This window comes from Syngnathus floridae, chromosome 9 (genome assembly GCF_059516105.1).
Source record: "Syngnathus floridae isolate MCC-2025c chromosome 9, RoL_Sflo_1.0, whole genome shotgun sequence".
NCBI lineage: Eukaryota > Metazoa > Chordata > Actinopteri > Syngnathiformes > Syngnathidae > Syngnathus > Syngnathus floridae.
The window spans coordinates 7,448,009-7,469,902 of record NC_142421.1 but is presented as its reverse complement, the minus strand read 5'-3'; the positions used below and the strand labels follow the sequence as shown (position 1 = coordinate 7,469,902).

The 21,894-nt window shown below is 40.8% G+C and overlaps 2 protein-coding genes across 6 annotated transcripts in view; both read right to left on the bottom strand.

Annotated features, from left to right (window-relative positions):
• Positions 1-1,657: 1,657 nt before the first annotated feature.
• LOC148393232 (uncharacterized) lies at positions 1,658-10,788 on the bottom strand. Its single transcript, XM_088384875.1, has 25 exons — positions 10,672-10,788; positions 9,574-9,967; positions 9,409-9,483; positions 9,230-9,325; positions 9,108-9,161; positions 6,963-7,016; positions 6,821-6,874; positions 6,690-6,743; positions 6,563-6,616; positions 6,247-6,300; positions 6,112-6,165; positions 5,657-5,710; positions 5,532-5,576; positions 5,398-5,451; positions 5,258-5,311; positions 5,124-5,177; positions 4,932-5,003; positions 4,816-4,851; positions 4,351-4,395; positions 4,248-4,280; positions 4,018-4,164; positions 3,436-3,612; positions 2,659-2,749; positions 2,257-2,334; positions 1,658-2,139 (listed from the first exon to the last, which is right to left on the bottom strand). Exons 1-25 carry the CDS (start codon positions 10,674-10,676, stop codon positions 1,922-1,924), a joined length of 2,106 nt encoding a protein of 701 aa, XP_088241001.1. The 5' UTR covers positions 10,677-10,788; the 3' UTR covers positions 1,658-1,921.
• Positions 10,789-12,665: 1,877 nt separating this feature from the next.
• dst (dystonin) overlaps positions 12,666-21,894 on the bottom strand; it is a 77,594-nt gene continuing 68,365 nt past the window's right edge. For 4 of the 5 annotated variants that reach the window (XM_088385808.1, XM_088385804.1, XM_088385806.1 and 1 more), the window contains 17 exons: positions 21,708-21,867; positions 21,275-21,598; positions 21,008-21,151; positions 20,750-20,938; positions 20,392-20,521; positions 20,039-20,202; positions 19,745-19,907; positions 19,504-19,658; positions 19,079-19,153; positions 18,904-18,921; positions 17,952-18,068; positions 16,805-16,922; positions 16,042-16,155; positions 14,601-14,791; positions 14,281-14,391; positions 13,760-13,886; positions 12,666-13,581 (listed from right to left, as the gene is read on the bottom strand). In XM_088385808.1, coding sequence (XP_088241934.1) covers positions 13,325-13,581; positions 13,760-13,886; positions 14,281-14,391; positions 14,601-14,791; positions 16,042-16,155; positions 16,805-16,922; positions 17,952-18,068; positions 18,904-18,921; positions 19,079-19,153; positions 19,504-19,658; positions 19,745-19,907; positions 20,039-20,202; positions 20,392-20,521; positions 20,750-20,938; positions 21,008-21,151; positions 21,275-21,598; positions 21,708-21,867 — 2,557 coding nt within the window. In that variant the 3' untranslated portion in view covers positions 12,666-13,324. The remainder of the gene's footprint in view (positions 13,582-13,759; positions 13,887-14,280; positions 14,392-14,600; positions 14,792-16,041; positions 16,156-16,804; positions 16,923-17,951; positions 18,069-18,903; positions 18,922-19,078; positions 19,154-19,503; positions 19,659-19,744; positions 19,908-20,038; positions 20,203-20,391; positions 20,522-20,749; positions 20,939-21,007; positions 21,152-21,274; positions 21,599-21,707; positions 21,868-21,894) is intronic. The other variant, XM_088385805.1, reaches the window with a different exon arrangement.

The following is a 21,894-nucleotide window of genomic DNA, read 5'->3' as shown; positions in this document are numbered from 1 at the left end:
TGCATATGGAGGACCTGCTTTGTACAATAAATCTATTCTAGCCAGTCGAAATGGTGAAGCCCATCTTTACTCTATTTGGTATGGATGTAGGAAGAGAATTAAAACCAAAAACATTGTATAAGTTGCTTTAAATATTGCGTAAAGGGGGATGTACAATCACTCCTACCTGGCAGGTGTCTTCAAACTTTGTCCTCTGCCAAGATGAGATGCTGGTCGGTGCCCACCGCGTCCTGGTTGACCCTGAGCATCGGCAGTCTCTGGTGGATTGCACAGACAAATGGTGAGTAGGGTTGTGGAGCATGGAAGTGGCCGATCTTACTTGTCATCTAATTTAATTATTTTTAACATCAAGTGATCAGTAGAGTAATTACGCAATAAAGTAGCTAAGTTCATGGAATCATTGCCACTGGAAAAAAAGTGGATAGCAAATAGAAGTGCGACGTCATCTGGTTCCTGGCAGTAGAATAAAAATGCCTTTGAGGAATAAACTGTTATGTTTTATGCTAAACCTCTTTCAGTTATTCAGTTTTGTGCAACACTGAACATTCAAAGACAACAGAGAGTTTGATGAAACAAAACGGAACAACATGAGGTGGAGGATGACGGCTGAAGTTAACGAGATTCCGAGGAAACAAACGGATGCCAGTAAAAGGCTCTGGGAAGAGTCTTGAGTCATTCACAAATCTCAGTGGGGTTCCCCCCAGGATATCTTTCTCCATTAGATGTGGGAAAACAATTAATTTTTCATACTGAAATAAAATGCTATACATTGAAGCTGTTTTTTGTTTTTTTTAAGAATCCCAAAGCAGGCAAGCTTTGCTGTCAAGAACTAGTATTCCCAAATGGAACATGTGGAGTCTGTTCCAATCAAGCATGTTTTTTTTTGTGCTCCAAAGTCAGCAATGGGACACAACTAAGCCAGGAATTGAAACAGCCTTATGATTGAAGTCACAACTGTTGTGTAACATTCTCCACATGGGAACTGTTTCTGTTTGTCATTACAGTCATCACTGCAACAACTTCTAAGGACGACATATATTATTTACTGTACCACTGACAGCTAAATTCACGCCGTTACCTGTCAAAGTAAATATTGTGAAGTCAAATGACACGTGGTTATTGCACTTACACAATTATTATTCCATCAAGAATTAATTACCAGTATTATCCTGCTTCTGACAAAATTGTTCTGGCTATGTTTCCACTGTGAGGTTGCTGTAACAGTAAAACGTGCGGGCAGCTGTAACGCAGGTGGTCCCGCTGCATGTTTACTCTACGGATTTAAAAACTACTGGTGCCTGTAGGTGATGTGAGGTTCAGGGGAAAGATTAATGTAGCACAGTGTTTCTGTATTGTGGCTGTAAGATAATGGAATCTTAAGAACAAGCTCAAAGAACGTACTACTACCTAAATTTGACAAAATGTTTGATTGTTTTTAAAAATGATAGTGGTTGAAATATTATAAAAATTACAATGAAATTATACGGATTGTACAAATGAATGAAAAACTAATTGGAAACACTAAATATTACTTACATTCCATTGCAGCAATATTGATTCCTGTGAATTTGAACCTAGGTGAGGTCATCACATGGTAAATAATCATCAGTCTGATCGTAAAAGTCACAATGATTTTTTTGTTTAATTTTATTATAAAGAAAAGATGTTTCAAGATAAGTCAGATTGTGAAATCTTTTAAATAAAATCAAATAAAGTTTTCATTTTTATACATACAATATTATCCCACATTGGTGTTTTTTGGGTGTTAATCTGTTCATATGGTCAAAAAAAATCGGAGCCTCAGTTAAGAATATTTACATTAAAAATTCTATTTTGGATGACAACATATTAACATGACAATGAATCCACAAACACTTTTTGGTCCTTTCAATATTCCACTGTCCACACGGGATCTTTTCCATTACTGGCGGTTCCTGAACCTTCGCGGGGGTGCACCCTGAGGAGCAACTTGAGGTGCTGGACTTGTAGAAGTGAGCAGAGCACACCCAGAGGTGAGGCAAACACCGGGGGGCCCTCTGAGACCCGCATGGCCCCTGATTCCAGCCAGGCCCGTTTGTCCCCGCTCACCCGGCTTCCCTGGTTGTCCATTAAAGACCCTGCCGGGACGTCCACGCTGACCTGTGATTGACCCGAGAATAACATTTTAGATGGTTACTTTTCTATAGTACTTTGGCACATATATTTAAATAAAATCATTACATATCACATGAGTGAGCAACTTTAAAATATTTTTACCCATATTCCCCTGCTCTCCAGTGTAGCCAGGTAGGCCATGACCCTTGGCTCCTTTATCACCTTGCTCTCCTCTATCACCTGAACACACACACATGCACACACACACGTACACAAAAATACGCCCACATATTTCTCAGAACACAACAGACTGACCAGAAGAATGACATTACCTGAAAATGCTCTGTAGATTACAGAGCATCTGTTACTGACATCACCGTTAATTAAAACACTTCATAAATATTCTTGATTTTCATTGGCCTTGCTCTACAGGGATTCCTCATTAAGGCCTCTGACTGTCACTAAAGCCTTAAGCTTGTGTATTATAACCGGCACATATATGTTGTGACTTCATGATTCCATTCAACACCATGAGTGCAATGTGTCTGCATTGTTTTTCCACACCTGGCCCTCCTTGCTGGCCTGAATCTCCGACTTCACCATAAAATCCTGGCAGGCCGACTTCTCCAGGATCGCCGTCTCTTCCAGGATCACCCTGACAACATCATAAAAGGAAAAATATAACATTCATCTTTAGTACATCGGGTCTGTGTCAACCTTGAATATTTGGTTCTTCCATTTGTTCTGAATGGTTCTGATCGCATAAAAGCTGAACTTGCTCGTTCTGCATATTCATATTTGATTGAGAACATATTATGCAGTTGCATCTTAGCCATACATAACGCAACATATATTTTTTCAACACCTCAAGAATCGTAAAATGTTAAGCATAGATTTGTAGGGGAAGTTTGTCATTCACTCATTAAATTAACTACTTTTTTTAAGACCAATCCATTTTTTCTTGTTTCCCCAACAATTTTTTTTTTTGTTGCAATTTTACAGTTTTGTTTTTCTTTTCAATGCAGCGCTAACACACCAAGTATGAAGAATCTTTTTGATGTGGTGGGACATGGATTACCTCTGTGCTGCACAACAATATGGAAAGGATTTGTCGGTAGTTGAAATTCTCCAAAAAACATTCAACGCATACCAGGAGACCACTGTCTTTGTCCTCATGTTGATATGGAAATTCACAATGTTTTCGTTGTTAGTTTTTCTGCCAACCACTGCAGTTGAAATTTTCCAGACATTTGCAATGTGCGGGACAGAAGTGAACAATGTATGGAGAATAGCCTCGGTAGTGTGTTTAGGCTGAAGAATTGGAAAACTATTAGAACTCACAGGAGGTCCAGGTGGGCCTTGCTGCCCGGGTGGACCTGGGGCACCCATGGGAACGTCCCCGTAGAGAGGACACACTGCGGCACACGTCCTCTTGATTGAGTTGGCAAAGGTGGACATCTGCTCCAGCACCACCTTCTTGCAAACCTCGATCACATGTTGAGCCGGCAGCGTCGGACCCTGTGTGACGAATCATTAGCAAATCCATCATTGGAAGTGACTCAAATGTGCAACACGGCAGATGAATATTCCAGCAGAGCGCACGCTGAAGTGATGGCAGCATCTCAGAGGAAACCCCAACGAGAAATGAGGCCAATGAGATTTCCCTAGACTCATTATGGATTTATGGACACACTGACTGATGAGACCTCATGCCTGGATGAGCATCTTGACTAAAAAGAAAAGTTTGACAAATTGTTCTTGACCCCAATAGTTTTGGCAGTCTTACTACTCGAACAAGTGATGACGTTGGTTAGTCGACCACTGTGAGCAGATCTTGCCGATTACATCAATGCTGTAACCACATTGTGTTACAAATACAAGGTAAAAATAAAAACAGCATTCTGGGGTTTGCGTTTTACTTACTGGGGGACCTGGGGGCCCCTGAAAACCATCTGGTCCTCCTTCACCTCTCACTCCCTTGGTTCCCACGGGACCTGAGCGTCCACCCGGACCCGCTGGGCCACGCTTACCCCGTCCTCCCTGAGGACCCGGCTGCCCTCTGTCTCCAACCTACAGAGCACATTGGCATGAACAGCAGAGATGAGATCTAACACTAACATTAGCGTAAGTGATGGGTCGATAAGTTAACTCACCCTTCCTTTTGGTCCTTTGACACCTTTCTGTGCCTTTAAAGACAAAAAACATGTTGTGAGAACAGACAGGGCGGGAGAGAACTCAATATGATGAAATATTTACCTGGTCGCCTTTGACTCCTTGAATTCCTGGGATTCCTGTGTCACCCTGTACAAGGAAGAGAGAAAAATGTTTTATGCTGTGTAAAAATATTACTGTAAGATTATTTTTTTGTGTGCACTTGTGAGAGTGCACTCTCTGTTTCACAAAGTAATACATATTTTGGGATGTCAAAAACCTTAATTCAGACAAAACTCCCCAACATACCCCAGTTCCTACATTAGGTACACTTGAACAATTTAAGAGATGCAATAAACAAACAGAAATTTTGCCACTCAAGACAAGGTAATTAAAATATTTTTAATATTCACACTGTATTAGACTGTGCAGGCGTCCCTAATATTATGGCCAGTGAATCCATATCCTACCCCCTCCCTGTTTTCACTGCATGAAACATCTGCTTTGTTTATTTCAACCTTCATAATTCGGCCATCTTTCATATTTCCTGCGGTATATTGATGACAATACCTTGCTTCCTTGTTTTCCAGCTACTCCCACGTGTCCCTGGGAAGACATGATGTACTTCAATCACTTACACGAAATAAACAAGCATTTAGAGTTAAAAGTTAGAGTTTTAAACTTACATTAGGTCCTGGTGGACCAATAAATCCTGGTCTTCCTGGTTTCCCCGCAGACCCTTTGTAACCTCTTGGACCCTCGGGAATAAAACATTTATTTAAACTACCTGTTTAAACTGCTGTTTCATTCTGTGTTAATTAATTCTCTTAAAAGTGGTAAATAACACAAGATGATTTTCTTCAGGAGGTACAACTTACAGTTCGACCTTGAGGGCCCATTTCTCCCACTAATCCCAGGCTTCCTTTCTCCCCCTGTGGAAAAAAAACCCACAATAATGAGCCAAACAAACTTTACGCAGTTTACATACAATCCTTAACAACATCAGTTATACCTTTGAGCCGATTTGTCCGAGTTTTCCACTCTGACCTTGTGGTCCTTGATAAGCCTGGGAATAAAAAAAATAATGATAAATAACAAAAATATCAATTTCAAGGGATCAGGTAGTAATGTATTATACAGTGGATACAGTACCTCTATTCCAATATCTCCATCTCTGCCAGGTATTCCAGGATCGCCAATAATGCCCTGGGGAAACGTTATCAAGATTTATTATAATAAATACTGAGATATAGTTGATTACAAGATGTTCGTAAGGGTGACGTCACCTTTTGTCCTATGGTTCCATCTCTACCACGAGGGCCCGTGACCCCCTAAGTTAGATAATAAATGTACTATGACTGCGTTCAGGTTTCAAAATGACATGTTGACAATTATTGTGGGGTATACATACAGGCTGCCCCTTCTCTCCAGCAGTCCCCCGCTCCCCTGGATCTCCTACAATACCCTGTTAAAAAAATGTAACATCAAATTACTGTTGTTGTTCGTATTATTTTATATTTTACTCAGTTCACTGATAAATTAAGAATAGATAATTATGGTGTTGGTAAAGTATCCATTTAACGGTTATTGTTTCTTAAGACTGGTATAGTATGTCAAAAGAGCTCAAATTCAGAGATACAAAATATCAAAAATATCATAAATATCCCCAATTCCTCTACGATTGATGATTGCTGTGCTGTGCACGTTGTCTGTTAGCAACATGTCACTTGTTTCATTTTAGGAAAACCCAACTTTATGTCATTCAAATATGTCATGTGAGTGAATGAGCAACTAGAATTCCGACCGGCCTTTTTGTTGCAATTGAAACATCATACCCATATAGCCTCTTATGGATGAAGAACCCACCTGCTCTCCTCGAGGTCCAGGGTTCCCATCTGGACCAGTGCTACCTTTCTCGCCCTAAAAATATGTCAAAACAATCAGAACAACAGATAAATATATCTTTTAAAAATGTAATAACACAAGAGAAGAAACTTATACCTTCACTCCTTGAAACCCAGCAATCCCTTCGTATCCTCTTTCACCTTTTGTACCCTGCAGGGAAAGTAAAAATCATATGATAAACTACAGTAGGGGTCGGAATCTACAATGCCAAATTTTGGGGGGATTGTTATTTTTACATGCTCACTAAATATTAGATTTTTGTGATTATTATTATCTTTACCATTATGTTATGTACATTACGGTTGCATTGTAAATGTCCAGGGAGGAATCATATTTTTAAAATCATAATATGGTCTTGAAGTGAAAACAATTGCCCTATTCGCATAATGATGAAGATTGCAGGTGAACTCACAACTTCTCCCTGCCTCCCAGTATTTCCGATGTCTCCAGAGGGTCCACGAATACCCTTTAATCAAAGTGTCTTTGTAAGAATTGTGAAAACTCTGCAATGATACTCATTTTCAACTGCTTAAATTCACCTTGAATCCCGCTGCCCCTTTCAAGCCCTTCAGCCCTTTTGTACCTCGCTCGCCCTGTAAGGACAAGGTATCGTGTTTTATTTGTGACATTGTATTAGTGGAAAAGATGGTGTGAAGTATAATCACTTTACCGCAGGGCCCCAGAGACCTCTCATTCCTTTCTCGCCTTTGCTTCCAATCTCGCCCTAAGGATGATGCATGTGAACTATCATTAACCACCATGAAGAATTAAACGGAAGCGCAACCTGATATCAGTGTGAAGACAGAATTTACCTTAGGGCCTGGCTCACCCACGACGCCATAGTCTCCTGTGTTTCCCCTGATGCCCTGCAAAACAAGGTGGCAGGGAACAATAATTATAGACGTTAATGTAACCACAACATGTACAAAGATGGAAGACTGGACAACCTTGACAGTTGAATTGCATGAACGGAATAAATATGGTTAATGCTTGCTTTTGTATTTTTGTTGTTGTCACATAATTCAATTTCTTGCACTTTAGCAAACAGTTGGAAACGTAATTTTGAAGTTAACTCCCTTTCTGTGAAGCTCAATCAATTTATTCTCATAAAAAAAACAAAAAAAAAACGCAGCATGACATTTTGTTCCTAAATCTGTCATTTAAAAACCAGGATCAATTGAAAATACCTCTAATAATGTGAATAAATGGAATGAGATGCCTGGGATTTTTTTGGATTGTTGCTGATGGGTCTGTACTCAAAACCAAGAGTCAGAAAAGGTAAAAAAAAAAAAAAAAAAGGGCCATTTCGTGCAGAAATATTAATCCATCACAAACGTCCTGTGTTTACTTGGCTTTTCATAACTTGGCATGAAAGAAAACATCAAAGTAAATAAATACAACTACGGTACATGACAAAAATAAAGTCTAATGACAGATGTTGGGAAATACTTGCCACTTTAGCCTTTAATTGTTTCCTCAACTCAATGCTAAACCAAATAGACATCGTATGACGAACTTCTACAGCTCCTCATGGGAAGAGGGTGAGTACACCGTTGCCTAAAACATTTTAGTCAAGGTCATATTAGTCATGTTAGTGGAAAATGTACACCAGAATATTCCACTGCACTCTGTATATACACACACACAAATCATAGATGCAACTAAATGGAGCGCTCTTGTTTAGACAAATGCTAACCACTTCAAATGCAGAAGGAAAAGTGTTGCCTTGCATCAACGAACAAAACCAGATTGTCTTCTTGTGGTCTGTTTATTTGAACATCTCATCATTTAACGGTTAACCTCATAGATGGCCGACGGTATGGCAAAAGACAAAACCGTGAACTTTACCGCATTTATATGCTGGCAAAGTTAAGGTGGGCTTAAAAAAAAAAAAAAAAAAAAAAGGAAGACCACCCAAAATAACTCGTAAATGTGTGCCAGGAAAGCGCCTTCCTCAAGATGCAAGCAGGGAAAGAGATAAACATGTTGGGCCTCTGTGATTCAGGGCGTTACAAAAGACAGATGTTTACTCTCAAATGACCTCCAGCTGAAACTCAGGATGAGAGACTGTGGCATGAATGGCTCTGGAATCTTTCTGTAGGCCTGCATACTGTAAGTTTGTCCAGTCAGTGTAGGGAGTTTCCTTAAATACGTATTCAACAACTACAATCAAACAAGCTGGTTCTTTGGAAATGCCCCATTTCTTGTTACGCAACTTGAAGGAAAGACAACTGGACTTGTTTGTTCTTTTCCTTTTTTCCAAATCTCTCTTTGATTTTAGCTGAATGACTCTCTCTCCAAATGTAACCCTTCTAATGAAAAAGCTTCTGAGATCTGCTCCAATTTTAAAAGCGGCTGTTCAAGATCAACGAGTCAGGAATTTAAATAAGCGCAGTTCCCTATGAGCAAAAGTAAGCGCAATGTGCCAAACTTCACACTCCACTCAAGCAGACATGATGTGATTACAGACTCTCAGGGGTCTTGGCCAACTGCCTTCTATGTCTAGGCTTGGTGTCCTCATGAGAATTTCGCTGGAAATTGAGTCAGAGTCTGAGCCATTGAGTGGCCCATTTGGCGTAATATTTTAAGGGAAACAATTGGGTTCTGAAGTTTTCATACAATTTCCTCCTGAATATACGAGTTCACTACATTTAGCCCTCAGACAGCACTACCTTCAAAAATCTTGTGATCACCTGCCAGTTTGCTACTGTACACCTCCGAAAGGAAAAGAAATCCATCATCACCTCTGTGCACGTCTGGATTTATCTTTACTATCTATGAGAAGAGCCCCAACATTTACTATCCCATAGTGCTTCTGGTTTCGGGTCTGTTTCCATCCTATAGTGCTATTTTCCAAAGTTTCACTCTCGTTTCACAGCTGATTTTCATTGCTACGTACGGCCACGAGTTAGTTTAACTTTTTATTATACAGAAATAACAAATCTTTGGTCATTTACCCAATTTCCCAGTTTTCCTGAATCGCCGTCTCTTCCGGGAAGACCTCTGTGGCCCTGCAGAAGAAATAATAGAGGTCAACATGCTACAAGTCACCGGGATCATGTATCATGCGGAAATTCACCTGTGGGCCCGGACGTCCCTGGATGCCTGGCTGTCCGTGCATGCATTTGCAAGATGCTCTTCCGGCTGTCAGACCGATTTCCGCATAACCTCCACACTGCGGCAGCGAGAGAATAGAGTTTCATATGAGTCTGAAGAACAAGGACTGCGAGAGCTGCAGAAGGGCTGTGGACGCGCCACCTTGGAGAGCTCGCAGCAGCCTTCAGAATAGGCCTTCTCTGGGTCACATGATACGTCCATCTGCTGGAGGTCTACCTGCATAGGTTAGCATATGGGGAATATCATTGTAAAGCCAGAGAGCCAGCTAAAATATTTTTACAGGAGACGTTCTTGGTGCACACTTACTGAAAAAGAGCGGTCTCTCGCAGCTCGCTTGACTATGGAGGTGTACCCTTGGCGGATGACTGGCATTGGCTCGTCGATGGATTCCACACTGACCTCCTCACAATCTACCAGCAGCTTCACCTGACTGCCCTTCACACTCAGCGCCAATTTGTGCCACTCACCATCAAACAACTTCCCCATACCGTGGAAGGTTCTCAGCATGTGGCTACCACTGGGGCTGATGTAAAAGAAGTCCAGCGAGCGGCTATCACCCTGGAAACGCAGGCCCACTTGCTCTTGACCGTCTGGGGCGCTGACCTGCCACAGGTTCCACGATTTCTTAACCATGTCCTTTGTCAACTTAAAGGTTGCAATGATGGAGTAGTCGGAGGGAAGACCATCTGGATACACATCCCTGTGGTGGGAGAGTCAGCATCGTATAATTGAACATCGTCTCATTGCCTCAACATTGTTATCTGATGTTCTACAACTTTGTTAAATTATGTCTGTGTGAAGCTGTCTTCGAACATTCATCACTCTTTGTATCTCTCATGTGGCCTCTAAATTGAGGCTAAAGTCATAAAAGCCAAGCTTATTAAGGCTCACTGAGTTACAGTAACAGCCTGTGGTTACAACGTTGTTTACAGACATCTCTTAGCAAGCCGAGATTTCTTCCTCGTCAACTATGACTAAACCTGTCGATCGTAAAGTTTAACCAAAATGGTCGGGAGCGATTTCATCTGGCTTGGTATGAGTCTCTTATCGTAGCAGCTACACACTGTATGGTTTTCAGTGGTGTAAAAAGACTCTTGGGGTAATAGAGGACTGTGGTGTCCTGATTGACAAACCTTGAACACCTAACAAGGAAGCTGTCCAAGATGTGTCCTTAGTCAATGTCATCTCAAATAGCATGTTGCCCACATAGGGATAATCATTGCACTCGTCCTAAAATGATTATTTGAATAAGCTCCTAAGATGTCCATGTCAGGTGTCAGTTGGTTCCACTCCACTGACAAGCTATTTTTTCTCTCAATGACGGAATGTATCAAAGCGACATAGCACGTTTACATGTTGCAGACTGGCTGCCATGCTTGAGTGTACCTTTATAATCAAGTGTACCTCATTGTCTTCTGCAGATGGATGACAGGGTTGATGCGGTAAGCCACCACCTCTGGTTCAGAGCCTTCCACTCTTTTCACTCCTCTCGACTCAGACACACGGAACTCCTCCAGGAGATCGAAACCTCACAATATACATATACGTTATCAAACAAACCTCAAATGGAGATTTTTATCAAGACAGGAGTGCACATGGAAGGTGATGTCAAATCTTGATTTAAGTTACAATTGTTCCTATCAAGAAAGCTGAAAATGGGCAATAAAAAGACAAATACTGACATCTATGGTCATTATTTGGTAGGGCATTGTTCAATTTAGAGGACTTTTGCATTGTGATAGTGTTTTTAGATTTCCTGCAGCAATCAACATTTAAAGGTCAAAGAAAAAAAGAAATTGCACTTACTTGGTAATGTTTGGCCTTGGGTGCATCCTAAAATGACAACTAGTAACACAAACACCTGCATGGCTTCGAAGGCTGCCATTTTCAGATTTGGAAAAGTCAAGCGACTATAAGTGCCTGAAGAGCAACAGAATTGTTAGAAATGGATCAATTAGAAAGACACTTCAGTTTGTAAACACAAACTTTCAGCCACAGATAGAAATTTAAAGTTTGATATACATTGCCACAATATAATCAGACAAGCATGACCACAAAAATATTGTCTTAATAATAACGCCAACTTGAGCTGAGCTGCCAGAGAATGTTTATCATTGTGATTGTAAAAATACTTTGCATCATATTGAAAATCTGAAACATGGTTTTGGTTACATTAATTAATAGCCCAATCGAGGTGAACATTATACAACGGCCAATGTGATGCATTGCAATTTCACATCACTGTAATCTCCCACAATAAACATAGCAATTTGACAGTGTCAATTAAATGTAATAATTGTTTTTCTTTGTACTCATCTATGTATTAACTTTCATTTACCCGTAAATACTTGAAAACGGAATACCAATGCTACCCATCATATAAGCAGAAGAATTAAGATAAGGTGATTAATCATGTATTGACTCACATATTCCTCCAGGTGAAGATTGCTTGGGCTTGTGCGGATGGATCTATTCCAAGTCAGGCTGTGCTATGATGTCCCGCTCTAAAGTGCCATCGTGGGCCACACTTTGAGCTCAACAGGAGGACCAGTCAAAGTGGCAGCTCTGGAGCTCAGGCCAGCGTGACCCCTGAGCTCCGCTCTACCTTTGGTACCGACGGGATCAGCCATCTCTCATAGGTCAGTTCAGTATCCAGTCGCTAGACGCAAGCAGACGCATGTACTCTCATGCAAGCTTGACAGTATTGTAGAATCTTTATAATTTATCTGATATGTAAGGTCAATGAAATGCTTAAAGATGACTATGTTAATAGCTTACATCTTGTTTTTCGTACTTTTTGTATGAAAAAAAAATCTACTCCTCTCCATAGAAACACTATATATTGCTGCTTTTAGAAAGGAGTTCACTGGGTCCAGCATCGGCACAAGCTTGATGGGAGAAAGATGTAGTATGTCACAGCCAAACACAAGACGCTCTGCAAACATTCCACCTGGAGACCAAAACTTCACTCTTCAAAGCCACTCAGCAGGTTACTTAGTAATATGAACACAAAAATATTAACAAAACAAATATGAACAAATGCAAAAAAGATTAAATTTAACTGTTGGTTAAAGATGCTTGTTGAGTTCAAGATGTTAGATTGAGGGCAAACCTTTAACCTTCATTTTGCTTTGAATTTTTACTCATTTACTGGCACTGCCAACCAGTCTTACAGCACATTGGCATCTCTAGCTGTCAATGGCAGTGAGTGTTAATGAAGTAAAAATTAAAAGAAAAAAAAAAGACATTTTTAAATATTAAATAACCCTCATGAAATACTTTCAAACAGTTGAGGTAAAAAAAATAAAGTACATTTACAAGCAATCAAATGCTGGGTGAGTATATACTGACTTCCAAGTAACATGAATGAGGACTCAATGGTCAGCCAATGGTCTAAGTCCGTTTCTTGTAGCTTTGTGCAAGCAGGTTTATTACAAAGTAATAGTTACAGTAACAACTGAAATGAAGCAATGTGCCTACACAGAGAATGTCAGCGTGAAGGGGCTCACATGTTGCTGCAAAGTCGTCTGCAAACAGACGACTTGTGGCTGCAGGGTTTCTGCTACTTGGAGTGTTGTTAAAGGTTTCCGCAGTGCTTACCATAGTTATATTGCATTGCCCTTGAAAGTACTGTAGATTGTTAGCACTTAAATAAATATTCGCGGCGCCACACACACACACGCACACAGGTACACGCACACACATACACACACACGCACATGGTGGTGCGATGCTACTCCAAAGTCCAGAGCACATACATGACAAAAGTACATTCAGTAACTTCTCTCAAGTGCCATTTTCGGCAGACCATCAAATTTTGACAGGATCAATCAAATAATATCATTTAAAAAAAATTGACATTTTCACCAAAAAGTAAAATACATTAAAAACAAATACACGAGGCCATTGACATTCCATTCACGCATACTACTCAATCATATCGCCTCTCCAAAGGAATATTTTACAACTCAGCATCAGTTTAAATAACACTCAGCATATTTGGAGTCTTAAATTATGTAATTCCAGTGTTTGTGGCCTTTGTTCTTGAAGCCACTGACTATCGCTTGGATCCCTTGGCAAGTTTGCTCGTGGGAGTGCTTCTTCTCTGAGGTGTGGGGATCTTGGAGGGCTTCCCTCCTTGTTGGCGAGAAACGGAACGCGGAGTCGTCCGCGTGCCGTCCCCAACCGTCTCCGATGCATCCGAGCACACCGACTGGATGTCCGAGATGTCGAAGTCTGAGGCGTCGCTGCCTCTGCGACTGCTGCCTCTGCTTCCTGCTTTGCTTCCAGGTCGGCTCGAGTTTTTCCTTGAGTCTACAAGGGTACATCCGGTTAATTAGCTCTTTCATCAATATGGTCAAACACATCAGCCCGATCGGTTGCCAAAGCTGCTTTTTTGTCACGGGCCCAGGTGTACTGAGGCAAAACTATTTATTTGCATTTATAGTAATAGTAGTAATGTTGTAATATTACAACTAATCAGTCTACTCACCTCCTAGAGCATGACCCCGAGCTTTGAGCACGGCAGCGTTGATTAGTGTTCCCTCGTCGCTTGACTGAAATCCTTTTCCCGACAAATAGCCCGGAAGGCGCAACTTGCTTCCTTGAACTGGCGTTGTCTGCAAATTATAACAAATATTTACATCCAGTTAGTTACTACTATTATTGTTAATATTCACTACCGACAATTTACATCAGTAGAGTTAGTTGGAACCTTAAGGGAAGAAAAATAAGTATTAGAGCAGAAACCATGTTGTTAGTGTGTTTGTTTGTTCGAACGGGAATAGTTAATAGAAAGTCACTCATGCACAAGTGAACATGTGTTGAGCTCAGTGTCGTGCTGGACGCAACAAAATCGTTAGTAGTTAAAGACCTAATTGGAATCTGTATTTACATATTTTTGAATGAAGGTTTGGAATATTTAGATTATGGAAACATATTTAGAGTAAGCAGAAGATTCCAGTTAGGTTAAATCAGGGAGCTCTGCACGTCACATACAGTATGTGGCAATACCTCTGAGGATGAACCTGGGCTCCCGAAGGAGTCGGATGATTTAATTGGAGTGGAGGGTTTGCTGTTTGTAAGCCAAGGCTTATCATAATTGCGGCTTATGTGTTGGCACGTCTGGGGAACAATGGCAAATTAACAACACAAAGAAACACGGAATGACAAATCAAATTCTACAAGACATATGAGAAAAGGAGAGAAGAATGAAAAAACAACAACGGTGGAATAAACTACAGATGATCGTCATGATGCGGAACAAATAAACAAATATGGATGATGCTGACCATGGAGGGGCAACACAACTGACGACCTTGCACCACACACACCTTAGGAGTGCTGTTCACTGGCGGATTGGACGGGATGACACAGCTTTGGCTGGATATGGATCTGTTAGGCGATGCCGCTCTCGACGAGGGCCGTGAGCGACGGCCTCGGTAGCGGAAGCTGGCCATCACCTGCGTGGTGCCCTCGGGGACAATGAACTTCTCTCGCAGCTCCATGTTGGTCCTGCCTTTAGCTAAAAAAAAAAAAGACAGAGGACACTTCAAATGAGCAAGTTTAGATGGTTCTGCGTTCATATGGAAATAAGGATGGTGGTGATGAGCTCACGTGGCAAATATTTGATGAAGACAATAAACGTGAATGGATGGAAACCAACAACAGCAAATGTCATGCGCATGTTGCACATCTTCACTGCGCTGTGGCTTTCTTAACACAAGAAGCTTCTGCATTTGACGCAACACATTCAGATACAACCACAGGACACTAAATTAGGCACACCAATACAATTTTTTGAAATTCCACATATTCCAGACACCTCGCTATCAAGATTATGCCAATCATATTTAACTATATTTATCATTTGTGTGTTCAGTAATCAGAACATTAAAAATGCGTCTTGGTATGTAGTCCCACAATTCAATGGTGTCTTCTTTTAGACATCAATTTATTATTGTATGTTCATTTTTACAATACTGTCTTATTTTACGAAGCATTTTTGTTTGGGCAATTAGGCTAATTTGGTCTATATGCAAGTGCATCACAAATTTGATTGTTGTGGAAAACTACAGTATACATAGTAAAAAATATCTTTAACTTACTCAGACAATAAAATTATCTGAAATTAGGTACATTTTTAGTCTACTTAAATGTATCTGAAGCCAAATGGTTTTATTTTGTAAAACCGTTTTTTTCAATGTATGTAGGCTACATGAAATATTTCATGATTTATAGATTACAGCCAATTAAAACCCCAATTCAACACCTAAAGAAATTATAAAGGCAAAATTATTGATGCAGCTTTGTAGTGGTGTACCTAATATTGTGGCCAGTGAATATATGCACAAATGTGTCCAAGTATTCCCTCCAAAAAAAATAAAAAATCTTGCACAAGTATTGGTAAAACAAACTTGTGAGTTGCATGCAGTGCCACCTACCTATTGAATCAGTGTCCTTTTTTTCAAGGTTTTTTCTCTTTTTTATTTCACTCATGAAAAAAAGTAACTGTCATTCACTCTTCACACATTTGTTATTTCCCGTTTGTCTGAGTGGAGTAAAACGTGAAAGCTGCAAGAGGACTGCCCGCTTACATGCCCATGAGGAGAAAAAGATGCCCCAGCAGATGATGTGACCACACAAAACAACAACATGCATCAACACCAAGGTGAGTGAGTGCTGAGTTTCACACCACAGTACAGTACGGTCGAGCCACGCACACCCACGGGCCCAACACAAGTCACACACACTGGGATGTGCGGACAGACATACCACTGGTGGGTTCATGGAGCAGGGAGAGAAAGTTTGAGATTTGCCAACCTATAGGAGACTGAGTTATCGACGAGTTTGATTCTGAGCGCAACATTTTGCTCCCGTGGTGATGAACTAGAAGAAGTGATGAAGGGTGTTGAGCAGGAGGGCAGAAAGAACAAAAGCACATAAGGCGTTTGCATACTCATTAGCATGTATACATGTTCGATACCACTTTTTTTTTTAGACTAATACCAGTGTGAGTATTCACCAATACCAAGTATTGATATCGCTACTGCTTATAAAAAACATTTAACTAAACACAATGACAGAAAAATTGTAAACTAAGACCTGCAGTATAGCTCCATGTACTGCCGAGGAGGACTGACTCAATGTTTTGGTTTTTTTTTTGCCTTAAGTATCAGTGGTTGATATCGGCAGTCTCTGCAAGAATGTCCAATGTCCTCAATAGCCACTAGTATCGGCCTAAATTCATCCTTAGATTGGATAGAACAAGTCTACACACGCACGTTCAAATGGGATTTATGTGATGTACCGAGTTCAATCCTGTTTGACTCAATGGAAAAATTGATAGCTTTGGGCTAACACTAAACTAAACTTGATCTAGGCCCCAGTTCCAGCAGAAGAAAAATCTCCCAAGCATCATGCTGCCACCACCACGTTTCATTGTATAGTCGTTTGATAATGTTGCTTTCTTTGAAAATTAATACCTTTTATTACATGTACCTTTAAACAGGTAAGTCGGTTGTGCTTTGAAACTCACCTCGACAGGGGTCGTTCTTCACCAGGAACTCATCCAGCGCCATCCAGCCTCCACCCACTCGGACCATTACAGTGCTGCGCAAGATACGCACCAGGCGAAGCTGCTGAGAGTCTCCAAACTACAGCGAGCAGGCAGAGTGAGGGAAGGAATTTAAAAAGAAAAAGAAAACAAAGAAGGCATACGTGAACAAGCAAACTTGAACACTACAGCTTTCAACCTGAGCAACACTGGAAACTAGATTGAGCTTGAGATAGAGCTCACTTTTTGGGTGTGAATATGAGAGCCATGCAAAACTTTGAAATCAATAATTAATTGTTTGAATCAGAGCTTGTTTCCTTGCGTGTTGCAAAGATTATACACAAACAAAACAGACACACCAACATTTATTTTTCATTCTCAAAGACAGTCAAGGTCAATCCAACTGCTTTTATTTCCCTAAGAATGTAATTGCTTAGAGCTGGTATTGTTGTTGTCACATTACATTTTCATTATCCTAATGCCAATATTTGTATCATGTCACATTTTAAAATTGTGATTTGTTTACTGCTTGATAGCGTTATATTAGGTGTGAAAGATACTGGTTTACACCACAGGGGGGAACTGTTGTGCTGAATTTGTCCTACATCTACTAAAGCCCTCTGATCAAAATTTCCAATAAGCCCGATATGCTCATGGTTGACCAGAGGAAGAAGCACTTGGATATTTGACCTTGAGCGTTTAGCACGTGATTAACGCAAGACGGCCACATGCTTTCTGTCCAGATCAGGATCAGATGGACGCACAAACTCCAGCGCCTCCAGCACACACTTCATTAGTACAATCCAAGATGCATTGACAATGATGCAGAACCAAGGCAGCTTGCGCCGAACGACACACATGAGAAATGGTTCAAACTATCTCTAATGTCTAAATCCATCACAGTGGGACACTCAGACATGAGCAAACACTGATGACCCTGCAGCGAGTGCCTGACAACTAGCATATCTTATCTTATTACGAACAGAATCTTGCAATCGGTATGATTCTCAGAATGATTGAACGTCACTGGTGATTTTAGTGATCAGATACATTAACGGTGATGGAGATTGAGTAATGAATCTGGAGAGAAAAAAAGGCACAAGAAACACTTGGAAGAATAACCATTTACCAGGATACAGCTTTCCAAAACTGCAACGTGCAGGTGAGGGCTTAGATTTTGATTTTCCCTGTTTGCTATTGTCTCATCGCCGACTACGGAGTCATGTAAGCAGTGAACGAGACCAAACTGTCAAAAGAATTAATTCAATTCATTGTTTGGTGAGATAGCAACAAATAACAACACTAGCCCAATACCCATCTCAAATACACTTCCCCTCAATAACCCAACAATGTGACCCATGGTTGTCATGAATTTTACATTTGGACATGCATTTGCTTTGCTTTTTTAAAGAGCGGCCAAATTAAATAAAAAAAACATCAAATTCAAAAAGCATCAGCCAGCGTTGAGGTAAGACATTCTCATGAAAGTGAAGCGCTCATAGCAAGCAAACACTTCAATTCTCCTAAGTGGCCAGCAAATGAATAATCGATAGAAATGTGGACTGAAATGGCATTTAGCATAAGAAACTGAAACTCAGAAGTGGTCAACCGGTATGCTACATTCTTAGTGTTTTTCTAGAAAGAAAAGCAAGAACTCATTTAGTATGATATGTTATAATGTGGGTCAGTTAACAAAATTGTCAAAGGTTGTTATTTTGGTATGAAACTTAGAACAATTTATAAATGCACAATGTAATTATTTGTTTCACAAACAACAATTACAATTTCAGTTAACAATTTAGACACTTTTAAAAAATATTTAAGCTCCTGATACTTCTGATAGTAATTAAACATTATTGTTTAACATTATTGTTATTATTGTATATTAAATTTATTAAATGTTTTGGTATCTCATTTTTGTAAACTAGATACATAGGCCACAGTTCTTTTTCCTACTTCTGAGTTCTAGTTTGCAACCATCAGCCAGGGAACTGAGCAGAGTGTTAATTGGAAAGCAAACACGAGGCATGAAAAGGCCATTTCTTAAAAGTAAAGAAAATAAAAACAACATCAATATGTACCTGGTTTCCAAGGTAAAACTGGTGGTGTAAAGAACAATAAGAAAAAACATGCCTGTTAGCGTTCAACATTACAATTTGGCTTCACAATCCTACCATCTGCAAGTTCCAATATACCAACAATATAATGATCTCTATGTCTTTCATAAGTACATCTTGCAGTTTATATTCTGCTCACCCTGTACTTGTTGGCACCAATTTGCTCCACTTGAAACCGTTTTGGACATTTGCATTTGGCAACTTGGCGGGTCACCTACAAAAACAAAACACAAAAAAACCATAAAATCATTCAAGTGTGGTTTTATGCGGTGAGATTTCTTTTTTCAATTGGAAGCAAACAGTCCAGCAGATGGTGCTGTGGTGAATAAAAGTGACATTTCATTTTACTTGCGTATGAATCCTCTCTGCTCCACTATCCTCACTAAATTCATCTCATAATCCTTAAAATTCTATTTTTGAAGACACACTGTGACCTAAATTGGATAGTTAGTATTACAAATATTTTTTTTCTGCCTAGCAACAAATAAAGTCCCCAAAATGTTATTTTTGAACAGATCACAAACTAACTGCTATCTGTGCATATTAATAATTAATTGTTGGTACCTCATCTTCAATCTTGTCAGCATCTGTCAAAGGTTTGTAGGCGTCCTTGTTGGGATGAAGAGCAGCAACAAACTCATAGTAGTCGATGTAGCCGTCACCGTCCCGATCGAATATGTCTGCCACAGCACTCATCTCCAGCCGACTTGTGGGGAATTCTGAGGGGACATCAGAGAATATCTTAGCAACGGAATTCTGTTTCATGCTAATGACAAGAATGATAATAATTAACTTGATGACTTACTGGAGGACAGGATGCCCTCGATGAACTCCTGCCTTGTGACTTTTCCATCCTGATCTTTGTCAATGCGGCGGAAGAAGTCCATGACGCGAGACTTTTTGTGGTTCATCCAGCGCATGTAGCGTTTCCGCCACACGTCAAAGTCAAAGTTGGCAAACTCTTTCAACTGGATAGAAAGAGAAATTATATGTGACTAAATGGCACATTTTAATCAAATTATTGTCCTTCTACTTGTGGGGGAATCACTCAAGCACTTGATCCAAGCCATTCTAAAATTAGACAGCGAACAGGTATTACCTCCTCCAATCTATCCAAAGCGTCGTTTAGTTTCCTCCTCCTGTCTAGAGCCAGCAGCCACACGTGCTGCCATTTACTGACCAGCAGGTTGACACGCGGATTTTTGGTTTCGATGGGAGCTTGTGTCGCTGACGCATACATGGTTTGAGTGGGAGAACGTTTTCCTGGAAGCACAAAACAAAAACCTTCAGAAGTGGATGGAAAGTGTTTTGGAGCTATATGATAAATCGGTGATGACATCACTCCAGGTGCCAAAGTGAACACAATGCGGATGTTGAGTCACCCTGCGGTGACTCATCACTTGCCAGATGGCGCAAGTTGTGCTTTGGAAGGTTTAAATCTGTGATGCATACTTCCAGCTCTTCCTTTGTCCAGCACGGGGATCTGAGAGTGGATCTGAGGTTCCAGAGCAGCTTTCCTTTTGTGTGTTTTTGTGATTTTGTCAACATCTGGTTGCTTCCTGGTCATTTCCTCCATAAACGTCTGCAGGATGAAGCAATAAGAATGTATCTAGTTACGTGTCAGGTACAAGTTAGGCATTGTTCCCGGTTCGTTAAGAGGATACACACAAAAAGTGAAACACTATCCATTGAAATTTGTGGAAGGCTTTTAAAGTTACTATTGCATGAATGGATCAGTCCAACGATTCCCATACAAGCCTGATTTGATCTTTATATCATTGAAAAACCTGAATGAAAACGATTTTCCCACCTGGTGTTCTGCGATGAGACTTTTGATCTCCTGGATCTCCTGCGGTAGGACTTCCTTGTCTTTGTCACTTAAGTTTGACTCAGCCCATTGGAGCCAAGTCAATAGGTTCTCCAGCAAGTCTTGAGTGGCCAAGAACTCACTGAGAGCTGCGGCTAGTCGCTGCTGATGCTGCCTGGCCCACGCTTGCACCTACGCGAGAAACGTGACAACAGCTCTATGTGTGGAATAAACCAATAAAAACTAAGGAGGAGTATTTACCTCTTCAAACCGGGCTTTAATGATTGTGTTCCAGTGTTTGATGGTTGTGATGGAGTCGGGATGGCAGATGCTCAGAATAGCCTCACCCAGACTGATGGCTTTATTCAGAGCAACACGCTTTTCTTCCAGTTTCTTCATGAACTCCTTTAAAGAGGACAGAAACACATTAAGAAGATTGAGAACCACAAACATTTCAACAGCCAAACACAATCAAAAGAGTAAGTAAAAAGTGAACAATAAAAAAAACGGAATATCAGCACAGCTTGCCTTGTGCTGATCAATAAGTGCACGGAGAGCCTCTTCATCGTCGGGCAGGCTGCCATGGAAACGCAAACTCTGCTCGGCCTCGGCCAGCCACTCTAGCAGGATGTGAACCGTGGAGTGAAACTCCTCAGCCTGGCACAGGGCCTGCTCCAGACGCGTCTGCTTGGACACCGAAAGGTTGCACACCGTCTCCCAGCGAGTGCTCAAATCCTGCATTTGAACTTTGACCCATGAGGCGTCATCGTGACTGCTGTCAATCAGCTCCCTGGCCGAGCGTTTGAGGGCCTGGACGCTGACTGTCTTCTTTCCCAGTTCCTTCTGAAAAACCTGCAGCGCATTAAAAGTGAAGGACATGATCAAACGTTGACGCAATCTCGAACACGCAGAAAATAGCTATGAAACGTGAATTTGTTTTTGAGACGGCAGAAGTTTGGACCTTGTGGTTGTCTATCAGGTTCAAAATGAGGTCAATGTCTCCGTGAACTGGCTGGTCTTCAGCCATCTGAGGCTCCACTTTGTACAGCCAGTCGATGAGAGCCTGCAGGGCATCTTTGAACTGGCCGGAGAACAGCAATGCCTCCTCCAGCTTGTTTTGCCTGCGCAAACATGCACAAATCATCAAC

Bases quoted from the DNA above. Each gene is read 5' to 3' on its own strand.
- LOC148393232 (XM_088384875.1), bottom strand. The intron at 5,577-5,656 runs GTATGTATACCC...TATCTAACTTAG, and splicing joins CTGGAGAGAAGGGGCAGCCT to GGGGTCACGGGCCCTCGTGG. The intron at 5,452-5,531 runs GTGACGTCACCC...ACGTTTCCCCAG, and splicing joins ATGGAACCATAGGACAAAAG to GGCATTATTGGCGATCCTGG.